The sequence below is a fragment of the Arachis ipaensis genome, chromosome B01, assembly GCF_000816755.2.
Source record: "Arachis ipaensis cultivar K30076 chromosome B01, Araip1.1, whole genome shotgun sequence".
Classification (NCBI taxonomy): domain Eukaryota; kingdom Viridiplantae; phylum Streptophyta; class Magnoliopsida; order Fabales; family Fabaceae; genus Arachis; species Arachis ipaensis.
The window spans coordinates 120348689-120362818 of record NC_029785.2 but is presented as its reverse complement, the minus strand read 5'-3'; the positions used below and the strand labels follow the sequence as shown (position 1 = coordinate 120362818).

Genomic DNA, 14130 nt, shown 5'->3' with positions numbered 1-14130 from the left:
TGTTCACTGTTCAACTCGACGATAACCAACATGTGGAGTCTCTTCACAACTGCATCGCAGAAAATATTGCAAAAGAAGGAGAACAACTGATTTGGACTCTATTCAAGTGCTTCATTAATTTACCATATACTGAGTCTCAAATCATTAAACTCTATTAGCATCATTACATATTCAACTTGTGCCAACTTGTGCCAAATATTGAAGTCTTCAAAATCTAAGAATTGTGACTTCCATTAAAATTTATGTAACCTTGGTTTTGTAGATCCTGGACAGTGGAGAACATGCTTAAAGCACTTTAGGCCAGTTAAACCTTTGTAATCAGGATATACTGGCAGGATTTAATTTGTTCTTCCCTATTTCTATTTCGTATTTTCAACATATATGAGAGTCTTATAGGTGAATTTTCCTCTAACGATAGCGGACAATTCAAGAAAACTCGATATTTTGAAAACTTAATTTGAACTTCTATATATTCTTTTAAGAAAAAGGCTGCCAGGTATAATAATATGCTGCTACATGCACATGGCTCCTACTTTCCTCTAACTGACATCAAGTTCTCAATATTCATAGATTTTATGCTACTGAGGTCGTAGTTGCATTGGAGTATCTTCATTGTCAAGGTAGGTTATTAGGCATTTGTGTGGCCTAACAATTTTAATTATTAACCCATGAAATACAACTTGGGAAGTATAAGACTGACAAAATGTTTCTCTAAATCCGGGATGAAATTAACAAGCTGTAATAACTGATCAAAAGATGCTACTTTATTATCACAACGTTTTGTACTCAGAAAGAAGTATTGCCTACAAAATTTTCTGATGTCAATTGTCTTCCCTCCATCAATTGCTCCTTGCCAAAATGGTTGTGTTGCTGCTTGTGTCCCACTCCGTTGTCAAATTGCTGTAAAGAGAGTAACTGCTGCTTATTTTTCAAATCAAGTTGTTGTAAATGGAGCCGCTGCTGTTCTTGTTCCAGATCAAAGTGCTGTAAATGGAGGAGGAGGAGCTATTTCAGTAGCTCTTGTTCTGAATCAAAATGCTGTCAAGGTAGCTGTGGCTTCAAAAACTGCTACGTTCTCCCAAAAATCCTGTACTTGTTCTTGCTCCAGTTATCCCAAGGTACGCCTTTGTTGCTATTGTACAAAGTCCTTTTGGAGAAGTGTTTTTTGATGTTTCTGTTGTTAGTATTTCAAACTATATTATATTACTTGCTCAATTTGCAGTTATGATATAGTTAAGAGTATAAATAATTATGATTGCTAAAATAGTAAAAGGAGAATTTAGTTATATATACTAATAGTGTTCTGAACTGCTAAAGTGCTTTTATTGAGTTATTGAATTGTTGTTTGTTCTAGAATCTAAATATGTCGTTTTGCTACTCTGGTTCTCACCTCCATGTTCTTCAATCATCACCTCAACCGTTGAGGCGCAATTTGGGTGATAATGCCTCCAGCTTGCCCTCATCATTTTTGCTTAATTTTGATTTGATGACGTTGTTGATGATATTAGTAGTGATGTTGCCCTCACTTTGAAGGTGGTTAAAGTGGTGATGGAAGAAGGTTATGGAGATTTAGATTTTGAAAAGGGTTGGTGTCGTGGCAGTAGTTCTTATTGTTGATAGTGTAGATGGATTGAGGGTTTCAAAACTTGATGATGGTAGTAGGAGTAATTTGAGAATCAGTTTTGTTATACATCTAAACTTTTTTAGTAATCAAGTTGGTCAAGTATAGTAAAAATCAATTTTATTAATGAGAGTGAATACACGTTCTAACTATCCTTATTAACATAAATGTTTGTATTTCGTGTTTCTCTTTCTCCTTCCCCTCTTCTTTCTCCTTCTTCTCTTTTTTTTTTTTGTCTTCCTCCTTTTTCTTTTTCACGTGTTTTCTTCTCATCGTCGTTCTTTTTTCTAGTGATTTTGCAGTATTATGTGTTTCTTTTTCTTTGTTGCTGCATTTTATTCTTGTTAATAGGATAAAATAAGAAGAATCATAAAAAGGTAAAACAAGAAGGAGAAAATGAATTAGAAAAAAAAAGAAGAAAAAGATTATGATAATGATGAAGGAGGAGGAGGAGTTTGTTTATGTGTCATTATTATTAAGTAATTTCGGTATATTCTGGATTTAAAATAAAGTGCACTTAGTCTGTACTTGTTTTGAACTGAGTCTATTTTTATGTAGTTATCATTTAAGTAATTTCGTGGATTTAAACGGTTATATGTATAAGAAGAAGAAGACGATGATGACAATAACAATAATGATGACGATGGCAATGACGATGACGATGACGACGATGACGATGACGATGACGATGACGATAACGACAACGACGATGATGATGGAGGAAGAGGAGGAAAAGGAAGGAGGAGATTAAAGAAATTCAAATGAGAGGAAAGGGAAGAGGAGGAGGAGATAGAGGTGGTGAAGTGGTGATGGCGACGACGATAATGAAAGAGAAAAATAAAGAAAAAGGAGGAGAAGAAAAAGAAGAAGTAGCAGTACTAGGGTTGGGAGGAGGAAGAGAAAGAAGAAGAAGCACATTACGTAAAAACGATTATAAGGACGCCAATCAGTGACGGATCAGAAAATTTTAGAAGTGGGGGCAAAAATATATATACTAAAATAAATTTTGTTAAATATTATTAATTATATGAAGATATAAAAATTAAAAAGAATTAGTGAACACTTTTATTCTTAAAATACTATTCATTATATATAATTTATAAAAATATTTTTTTTTTAAAAATTTAAACTTAAAACATCTTAACTAAATTATAAATAATTTATCATCCTAACTAATTTTATTTTTATTTACTTTTATACACATTTAATAATAAAAAGAGTGAATTAGTTGGCACATTAAATTAATGAAGAGAATAAAACATTAGATTAATACCTAAACTATAATTGTTTGAATTAAAATTTTCAATTGAAAATATTAAAAGAGAAACAATGAAATTAGAAAATACATACATAGAGTCATGGAGAGTTATATATAAAACATGGAGAATTTGAAATTTTCTTTTTGATGAAGAGAGGATGACCACTAGACAAGAAATAGAAAAAAAATGTTGAAAATATAAAAATAAGAGGAGAGTTTAATGGAATAAAAGAGTGACGACACAAAAACTAAATTTGATTAGATTAAATAATAGTCAAAATGATAGAAAAATAAAAAAATAAATTTAAAACTTTGCTAATTGAATTTAATTTATTTATAGTAGGATCATTTAAAATTTGAGATGGGTCACATTATATAATATGTATAACTATTTTTTTTAAAAAAAAAAATTAAAAACACAATGGGGGAAAGTGCCCCCTCACTGTTGTGCCTAGGTCCGTGCCTGACGCCAATAGAATTTAACGATTAGTGTAATTAGAATTTTATTTGTTTAGAATTTTGTGTTTTTATAAGGACGCGAATAGAAATTTAACGATTAATCATTCTTTTTTAATTTTATATAAATTTCGATTTTAACTTTCTTAAAAAAAAGTGTAGGTTAAAAAATAGAAAAAAAGAGGGAAGATCGTATTTTTTTTCTAGAAATATTAGAGATTATTAAAATTTATTTTTATTATTATTTAGTTATTAATTTAATTTTTTTAGTATAATTTTTTTAATTTAATAATTTAATAATATATTTTATTTTATATTTTTAAATATAATTAACAATAAAAATAAATAAATTTTAATGACGTTATAATATTTTTTTTTTTGAAAGGAATATCTTTGTAAATTGATTAAAAAGAGAAAATAGTGGCATGGAGGAGGAAGCAACAAGTGGAGAGGAAAGTGGTTATAAGCGTGGCATGCAATGATGCAAAGGAAACTCAACGAAGACGCAGAGAAATGTGGAAGTGGAAGAATGTCCTTCAACACAGTTACACGTTCACGCGCTCACACACGCGCTCTTACTCCGCCATTCAGCGATTCAGCTCAACTTCAACTGCAACTACTTCGATTGAATTCCGATGGCGCTTCCTCCTCACTCGTTCTTCGTTTTCCTATTCAAGTCAACCACAACCAGAAAACGGCGCCGTGTCAGCTGCTAAGGATGATGATAAGTTCGAGCCAGTTACTGGATGGAACAAGCAACTCGTCAAGCTTAAGATTCTACTCGCCTTTCCCTGGGAGCGTGTCCAATACGGCTCCCTCTACTCCGTCAAGCTGCGCGGCCGGGTTCTCTCTCTAACGGCTCTAACCGTTTTCTCGTTTTTTGAGAAATAGTTTTTTTTGGCGCGTTTTTTATTTTATTTTTTTCAGATAACGGATCAGCTGCAGAGTAGGTACTCTCGAGCACTGTCTCTGCCTCAGATTTGTGAAAATTTCTTCAAAGCAGCTTATGATCCTCGGATCGCCGGCATCTACCTCCGTATTGATCCTTTGAGCTGCGGCTGGGCTAAACTCGATGAAATTCGACGTCACATCTTCGATTTCAGAAAATCAGGTAAATAAACAACAGTGCCAAGTAGATTTGAGTTACAATTATGGAGCTCTGATGCGATGCAACTCAAGTTTATATTATATTGTGATTTTGTGAGTGTGTATATATATATTGAGTGGTGTCGGTCTTTGCTACTTATGGTTATGGTTGGTAGGGAAATTTGTTGTGGCGTTTGTCCCTTCATGTGGAGAAAAGGAGTATTACCTTGCGTCTGCATGTGAAGAGATATATGCCCCTCCAAGTGCCTATGTTTCTTTGTATGGATTGGCCATTCAAGCACCTTTCTTCAGAGGTAAGTATCATATTGCTACATGCTTTTGAATTTTAATTTTTTTTTTATCAATATACTTAACCTAAAACTGATATATATGTTTTTCAGGTATTTTAGATAACCTAGGAATTGAGCCTCATTTGGAAAGGATTGGCAAATACAAATCAGGAGATAACCTTACTCATAGATCAATGACTGAAGAGAGTTCTGAGGTGCTGAACCAATTGCTTGACAATATCTATACAAATTGGCTGGATAAAGTGTCTTCTGCTAAAGGTGCATTTGCATTTGCATTTGATGTCCTGTGTAGTTCGACCTTGGATCGATAAATCAACTTACGAGCTTTACATATTTCATACAGGGAAGAAAAAAGAAGATATTGAGAACTTCATAAATGAAGGTGTGTATGATGTGGACAGACTGAAGGAAAAGGGCTACATATCAGACGTAATCTATGAGGATGAGGTACTTAACTGCACTCTAGTGTAATATGTTAAATTACACCTTTCAGTACTGTCGTAAGTCGTGATTAATGAGAGAGTAAGATAGGATCTCTGATGGTTAGTTGTCTATAGAAATCTGAACGAAAGTAGTCAGAGCTTTGTGCTGCTCCTGTAGAATGTAGAGTATGTTGCTTTTATTTGCTTCTTCAATCAACTAATTTGTGGTGCCCACACTATTCATGTATGCTCGTTAACTTATATAGGTTGACAAATTGTTTTGAGAGATACAATCAAGGGGAGGTTAAAAGAATAAGAAACATTACATGTTTTGCAGATTATGGCCAAGTTAAGGAAGAGACTAGGAGTGAAAATTAATAAAAATCTACCTATGGTTGATTACAGGTAAAATATGTTTTCTAGTGCCTGAAAGAATGTACTCTAGTAGTCTAGTTTATATTGAATGTTTTTAATTCCTCATGGTATTAGAAATATCTCAACACCCATAACCTCACTAGAAATATGATACCATTTATATACATATATACCTCTATAGCTGTACCTAATGGATTTTCCCTCTCTAAAGTACGGAGATTTGAAGAATAAGAAGGATCACTTCAAATATGTGTGGGTCCCAGTAAATAATCCAAGGGTGATTATACTCTCGTTTTCTTACTTTACAAATCTCCACACCGCAAAAGAGCTAAATCCCTACCCAGTAGTTTTTCTTTTGTCAATGGTCTTTCTTTTATCTTCACTCCTTGCCCACTGATTGGGGATTAACCCTGTGGCTGCATATCTCCTTGCCCTCTGGTTACATAAAATTACTTGAGATTACAGAATTACTTACTACTACATCAGTGTTTTTTTTTTTTTTGGTTCACGACTGGGATATCCACCGTTGAACACAGTGACTAATCCCTTGTTGGCTTGTAACTATTTTAACATTTTAACCTGGCTGTTAGACAAGCTTACGATCTTCTGTGGTCTGAGATTATGTAATGTTGACATTTTTTGTTTTAGTAGAATTCATATTTTCCCCAAGACAAGTGGAAAATTAGTTCTCATGTATTGAGAGTTGAGACACATTTATTTGTGTACAATACAGTTCTTATTAACTTGTCTCACTTACTATGGCTTCCTGCTTCCTATCAGACTTCTATTATGAATAATCAGACTGGCAAGCGACTCATTAACTGTATGAAATTGTAATTTGTTTCTTCAATTTAATGCAGAAAATACTCTTTAGTCAGGAAATGGACTCTTGGAGTATCTGGTGGTAAAGATTTGATAGCCATAATCAGAGCCACAGGGCTCATCCGCCGTGGTGATAGTTCATCAGGTGTTCGTTCCTCAGGTGTCATTGCAGAGAAGATCATTGAGAAGATTCGCAAAGTCAGAGGTATACTTGATTTTTTTTATAAATTTACCTTTAAATTCCAAGCAGGACCGTCTCGAAATTAATATAATTCTTGTAATGCTATTGAGCTATTTACCTCAATTATGATAGTTTTCATGATTGTAGTATCATGGTTGTCTCTGTTTGATTAGAGTCTGTTATGTTAGTCGCAGTTTTCACTATAATGGCTTTTCGAGAGCTATTTGCCTGAGATTTGGCTGACTCGAAGACTATGAGGTATAAATTCAAAAAAAGTAAGAGGGAGTTACAAGAACGGGCCAAGGGATTACAAATAAAATTAGTCGATGTGTAATTTTGACAGAGAGAGATCTGTCCACTAGAGGAAATCTAAGAGAACAAATAAACTCGTGGCTTATAGAGTTGTTCATGCTAGTGTTCCAAGATGTAAGCAGTGGGGAGCTGGGGGCATAATTCTGTTGAGTGTTTAAATAAACTGAGATCCAACTCTTATACATACTTTTAGGCTATGAATCACGGACACTTCGCTGAGTTGTCATGTCCGCGTGTGGGACACATTTCGGACACGACACTCACCGTCCGACACGCGTGTTTGCTATGTCTAACCGTGTCTTAATAAAAAATAAAAAATTCTTCGCCGGACACACTTAGACACACGTAAATACCATCACATGTCAGCATGTCCAGTCTTATTCTTAACATATATTTTTGAAATAAATTTAGATATAATATATATTATTATTTATTAAAACAAAAAAAAATTTAAATACTTGATATAATTAAAATAAGACATTAAAAATAATTAAAAAATTAATTTATATTTTAATATCAATAAAATATCAAAATATCATTATAATTTATCTAAAAAATATTTTATATTTTATATGTATGCGTATCCCCGTGTCTTATAAGATTTTAAAATTCGCGTGTCGGTGCGTGTCGTGTCCCGTGTCCGTGTCAGTATCCGTGCATCATAGCTTTTAGAACATTGGTTTTCATTATTCATCCATAATGCTGTTTGCCAAACCTTGTAATTTGACACTGTTATTATGCTTTATTTCATTTCACTTGTTGAATCGGCACCATAGTTTGCACCAGTCATACTAACTTGCTTTTCTTCTCAGAATCAAAACAATTTAAGGCTGTGATTATCCGAATTGATAGTCCGGGAGGTGATGCTCTTGCTTCTGATATGTAAGTGCTGGTGAATTCCCATCCCAAAAAGGAACTGTGAATATGAAATTCAAGAAATGACTGGTCAGATACATCTAGGATGGGTCTGTAACATGGTATTAATGCTTTAGGGGAGCGTGTCTTACATTGATTTGTCCTTAATGTTAGCAGCAGCTGCTTCTTTATTGTGCATTAACATAGCTTCAATATAATGACAACAATAGTAACCATGTCTTGACGCTATATGGATCAAGTGAAGCCTTTGTTTTAGTTAAATTTGACATAAATCTGTTATATTTGTAGTGAATATGATGCTGTGTTTTGGCGAGTTCTCTTTGTTCAGTTAATATATTTTAGTGTCATGATCTGCAGGATGTGGAGAGAAATCAGGCTTCTGGCAGCCTCAAAACCAGTCATTGCTTCAATGTCTGATATTGCAGCAAGTGGAGGGTACTACACGGCAATGGGAGCAAGGGCAATTGTTGCTGAAAGTCTTACTTTAACTGGTTCAATTGGAGTGGTTACAGGTGAGCTTGAGTGTCAGTTTGAGGATGGAGAAGGGATAATGTAGATTTATTACAAATCAACATACCTGTGCTGGTGTATGCAATTCAAATCAGACGATCTCATCTATATCTGCATTAAATCCTTGATATTTGCTCACTTTTAAACATTTGTCCAGACACCAAGCTAAATCCGTCTATTATTTTGAGGTAGACGCATTAGGTATCACTAAATATTCCTTGCTGATTATAGTCATTGGGTATCTAGTTTTCCTTTTGTTGAAATTTCTCCCAACCAACCTTAGTAAGAGGTATGCATGACTTCACAGAGAACTGATTTCTGTTACCTCTCCATTTTGAGGAAAATCTGATCAATAATTTTGTATACACAGCCTATATAGGATGAATTTGCATTCAAAGGATAACACATTTCCAATTACGAATATGCCCCAAGTACAGGTGCAAGATTGCCTCGTAATGCATTGACATGAGATGAAATAGATGTTATACATCATTACCATTTCATCATCAGTTTTACGTCAAAGGAAACTGAAGATGAGAAAAATGAAGTCATTTCAACTGTGGCATAAACGAGGGATTAAAATACAATTTGAAGTTATGAGCTTGAGCTCTATATATTCTTGTTGGATATTGTAATCTGTTATATTGATGGGATAAAATTTCTTTTTGTAGCAAAATTTAACCTGGGGAAATTGTATGAGATGATTGGCTTCAACAAGGAAATCATATCAAGGGGAAGATACGCTGAACTCCTTGCTGCTGAGCAGCGTTCTTTTCGGTAATAGTTTTTGTTCATATTAAGATCTTACTGTCTCTATCCTCTAGTATATGCAAATATGATTATTTCTTTCTCTTTACCGTCCATTTTCTGGAGTACAGGCCACATGAAGCAGAGTTATTTGCAAAGTCTGCACAACGCATTTATAAACAGTTTCGTGACAAGGCAGCTCTTTCGCGATCAATGACAGTATGTTCTTGATAAGTTAATTTCATTCCTTTCTGTTCATCCTCATTGTTTATCTAAGTTACAAGCTTACAGCTACTATCCACTAGGTAGAAAAGATGGAAGAGGTTGCGCAGGGGAGGATTTGGATGGGCAAGGATGCAGCTTCACATGGTTTAGTTGATGCTGTTGGTGGCCTTTCTCGGGCCATTTCCATAGCTAAATCAATGGCCAATATACCTAATGACAGACAGGTTGGTTTGTGAATAGCTTTATTTTAGCACTTAGAATGTTGTGTTCTTAGAATTTCATGTTCCTCATGGTTATTATGCATGAGCCATGTGGCAGGTTACTGTTGTGGAGCTCTCAAGACCCACCCCTTCTCTACCCGAGATTTTGAGAAGTCTAGGTAGTTCTATCGTTGAGGTAGACACAACGTTAAAGGAATTGTCACAGGACTCGGCATTTTCTAATGGAGTTCAAGCGCGGATCGATGGAATCATTGAATCATGTTTCAGAAATTCGAAGGACATCTAAACCTCAACTGCATTTTGCCATTCATGAAAAATTGCCTGAATTCCTTGTAGCCATGATAATTCTTACCAATGGTTTGCAGATAGTGGAGATGTGAAGAAATACAAAGCAGAGGGTAACACAGGTAAAATTCACAAAGACAATGGCGCAAATCAGAGCAGAGGTAGCAGACACAGGCGAACAATGGAAGCTCGACGGGGAACGGCGACTACGGCAGAACATGGAGAAAGTGAGACTTGAGAGAAACGACGTAGATGAGTGAGTTGTGAGTGAGTTTTCTTTTATTCTTTGCGAGTGTTATCGTAATACAAATAAAAAAAAAGTGTTTTTTTAGTTTCAAAATGACGCTTTTTTTAGGAAAAATGAAAAAAAATACAAACTCGCTAACTTGGTCCTAGACTCACGAGTTTGTCCGAGTTTGACCGAGTTTAGCCGAGTCTAGCCGAGTTTACTCAAGATAGAGTCTATGCCCGAGTCAACTCGATTCCATATCTAAACTCGTAAACTCGTACGAGTTTACGAGTTAACTCGAGAGTTTGACAACAATGGCTGGGAGGGCACTAAAAGAAACTCTTTGACAAAGTATGCCTAAAAACAAGGTAGAAAGTAACAATTTAACACTATAAAACCAAAGCCATATATGAGTGCATAGCCGCATACCTAATTCAGAAAAAATGCTGGCTCTGTGACAATGTTTCTGCAATTCTCTTTCAATATTTAATCATGATTATGGAATTCTACCCAAATATAAATGAGAATGTGCTATAAATAATACACTTCGAGTTAACTTGTATTCAACCCCAAAACCAAACTGAAGCAAAAAATTTACTTAACCCCAGAGATTTAATTGAACCACTGATATTTAAGGATATACAAAAATGAAAATGCTATCCAGAGTAATTTCAGGTTCTATATTAAGCAACATGACAGATATTAAGGGGAAAGGAAGGCAAGTAATTTGCATTCCTGGCAATGTCTTCTAAGGATTCTTCGTCATAAAGTACCATTTTTGCATGGTGGGCTATGACAGTGAGATAATAACTTGCATGCATTAAATTTAATATGCCAAAGTTTATACATTTAATTTGCCTTGCCTTTTCAATAGGTGCTTTCTTCAACATAGTACTGATGTTAACAATGATTCTAATAACGGGTATGATAAGGAATCTCATCCAAAGTAAATTCACTAGCACTTCACTTGAAAATAATGAACTGAATCAATTTTTAGGGTGAGGTAGCAGTAACTCTAATCATCTAGTCTTTTTCTCGTGTGATACAGAATCTACGAACAAGGAAGCATTGTAGGGTTGTAAATGAAGGCAAGGCTTAAATATGTCCTAGGGTTACACAAGTTAATAGAGTCAAAGACAACATCATCTGCGATACACATGAAAAAGCTGCAAAATGTGCCACAATTTGAAAAAGAATAGTTTGTGAAACAATGGAAAAGCATAACTGAATCTCCAAGACTTTCAACTAACTAACTAAATCGTGCAGAACTGCAACCATACACACCATTCTAACATTGCAGTGTAGGCACTGTACTAAGAAAGTAATATCTCTATGTTTTATGTTCTTTAAATTGTTTCTACCTCTGAAAATTGTTAGGACTAAGAGACCTTTCTTACCATTATCTTCTCCAAGACTCACTTACCACTGCTGTCAACCCTTGTTATCTTTTTACCAGAATATTAGATTTCAAGCAACTCCAACAAGAATGTAAACTTAGCACTAAGGATGCCGCATAACTGATATCTGCTTGTCAAAATTTACTACCACGGCAACAATCCTAAAAAAGACACTCCAATCAGAAAAAGGACTTGCAATACATTTAAAGCAAGTCAAAAGAACAAAACAGAAAAGAAACAGAGCTCTTAAAACATCCCAAATAAAAAGTTGGTCAATGCCAGAATCGACATAAATAAGTGAAATTCCTGAATCATGATCACAGAAAAGCTTCCCCCATTCTCTTCCAAGATTGGTAGAGAACTCTCACAGTTACAACTTGCAACCAATTAGAGCTTTTCAGTCACTCAACTTATATATCAAAGAGGATCTTGCTCGCACTCATTGTTCTAACATGCATATGAAGAAGAATTCCACAGAACAGAAATCAACAAGCATCGAAAAATTCAGCAAATAAATAAATAAATAAATAAATAAATAATCGTACAATCATTTACATTTTGGAAAGTTGATTAATTTCTATAATGTATCCATGGTACAATTAGAAGAGTAGTGAGTAAACATTCTTATAATCAAAACCTCAAACCTCCATTGTGAAAATCAGAACAAAATTACCAGCACATGTCCAAAAAAAATAAAAAAAAAATAATATATACCCTTAACCTAAAATTCTCATCAAACTCTGGAGGCGAATCTGATCCATTTTCATCAAGCAATGATCAAATCCTCTGGCCAGATCTGTGCAGCCTCCTACGTTCATAATCAGCATCATCAGTGGGGAACTCATGGCGGCAGACGGGGCAAGTGTTCCTAATCCCCAACCATGGCAGAATGCAGTCACCATGATAACGATGGGAACAAGGCAACACCTTTACATTCTCCCCAACACAAAACTCATCCTTGCAAACAGCACAGAGCGCATTGTTCCCTTCCACGTCATCCTTTGTTACCACCACTGACGGCAGGCTCCGGACGACGGCAGCCGAAGCCGGAGGCCTACCGTTCAATGGATTATCATTATCGGCGAATTGGCCAAACATCATTTCATACTCTGCAGTGTAAATATAATCATCGTGATCACCAAAATAGGGTTCGGAATCGTGATCCAAATCCGGGCTCGTGATTGTGTCCAAATTGTTTGCATTCAGAAGCACTTCCCATTCCAAATTCTCCATTCCTCCAACCCTAAAAACGTTAACCTCTTCTTCTTCGGCTACTTCGATTCCGGTGATCGGCGAAACGGACACCGAGCCGGATCTATCGTCTTCGACGGTGAGCATGCTTAGAACTTCCCTCTCGTCGACCCTTCCATCAACCTCCTCCCACTCAAAATCGTCGTTGTTCTCTCTGTTATCTTCCAACTGCAGCGAGTCCCAGCACAGAGGAATACTCGAAACGTCGTCGTTTTCGTCGTGCAAATTGTAATCCTCGTCGGAATGCACGCAGATTCGGAGAACGCCGTTGTCTTCTTCCTCGTCGGAGTCCGATCCGAACCCTAGGAGGCTCACGCAGTTCTCGAACGCCGCCGCGTCGCCGGATTCGGACCCCGAAACCCTCCTCCCGAAGAAGAAATCGTCATCGTCGACGACAACGACACCACCGGCGGAAGAATCCCCTCCAGCGGCATTGGCGCGGTGGTGGGAGTCTCTGTCAGAAGGGAACCCTAAATCAAGGGTAAAAGCGTCCATTTCAATCCCAAAATCGCTGCTCCCGAAAACGGCGTCGTTTAAAGGGTGTCCCATGACCTGTGACTGCTCAACACGCTGCTGGAATAAATCCATAACGAAATTGACCTGATTCTCTCGGTCGAGAATGGTGGACGAACCAGATTGGGGAAAGTGGTGGTGGCGATGGTGGTGGTGGTGGTGATGGTGGTTGTTATGCGGTTGTTGGGGGAATTCGGGATCGGAGGCGTAGAAATCGAAATCGTGAGGAGACCAGTAGGGTGGTAGAGTTAGCGTTTGGTGAGGGTCGTCGTCGTGTTCAGGGTGGTGATGGTGGAGAAGGTACGTTACATCTGCCATTGATGGATCGAAAAACTTGAGGAGTGCTATTGTTATTATAAAATATGATTAGGTTTCAAAATATCTAATTACAAATTAAAATACTAAAATAGTAATTTAAATAATAACATATAATTTAAAATTTGATTTTTTATATTTCATATTTTGAAACCTTGACAATATAATCAAAATGTCTTTTTTTTTTAATATGTTGTTGAACAATCATTTAAAATTCAACTTTCATACAATTAATTTTTGATGATATTCATAGTTAAAAAAGTTCATTCAATTAGTATAGTTATAAAAAACTAAAACTAATTTTAAAAGAAGAAACACAAATGGATAGATAATATTCTTTCAAGTCGATTTCTAAGAAAGAATACCAATCTTATTTAAATTTAAAAATTGATCATTATAATGGACATCTAATATGAAGTACTCAAATTGACTATTAAGTGTCGAAAGTTGAATAAAAAATTATTGTGGGGTCAAATTTAATAATTTAGTAGGGGCAAATAAATATTATTATTATATACTACTCAATAAAATTCCAAATTATAATGGGGCGCTTGCCCCACACCCGTTGCCCCTCTATTCTTTTTTTATTTTTTATCTTTGATCTTTGATTTTATTGCACGCTCCGGTGTGTGAGGGGAAGAACACCTTTTATTGCTCTCTTTACGCACACGTTCCAAAAATAGTATTCCTATTTTTTCCTTAAAATATGCTTTTGTT

The 14130-nt window shown here is 35.6% G+C and overlaps 2 protein-coding genes across 3 annotated transcripts; one reads left to right on the top strand and one right to left on the bottom strand.

Annotated features, from left to right (window-relative positions):
* On the top strand, positions 3775-9777 carry LOC107634708 (serine protease SPPA, chloroplastic). 2 transcript variants are annotated; one of them, XM_016338138.2, is made up of 13 exons: positions 3779-4178; positions 4263-4446; positions 4598-4735; positions 4823-4990; positions 5076-5179; positions 5492-5559; positions 6390-6556; positions 7657-7726; positions 8078-8232; positions 8902-9007; positions 9109-9196; positions 9283-9426; positions 9521-9777. In XM_016338138.2, exons 1-13 carry the CDS (start codon positions 3849-3851, stop codon positions 9707-9709), a joined length of 1911 nt encoding a protein of 636 aa, XP_016193624.1. In that variant the 5' UTR covers positions 3779-3848; the 3' UTR covers positions 9710-9777. The 2 variants fall into 2 exon arrangements, with proteins under 2 accessions (XP_020979996.1, XP_016193624.1); XM_021124337.1 differs by lacking the exon at positions 9521-9777 and having other exon boundaries at positions 3775-4178; positions 9269-9406.
* On the bottom strand, positions 11878-13441 carry LOC107634718 (E3 ubiquitin ligase BIG BROTHER-related). The gene has a single exon (XM_016338147.2). It carries the CDS (start codon positions 13414-13416, stop codon positions 12112-12114), a length of 1305 nt encoding a protein of 434 aa, XP_016193633.1. The 5' UTR covers positions 13417-13441; the 3' UTR covers positions 11878-12111.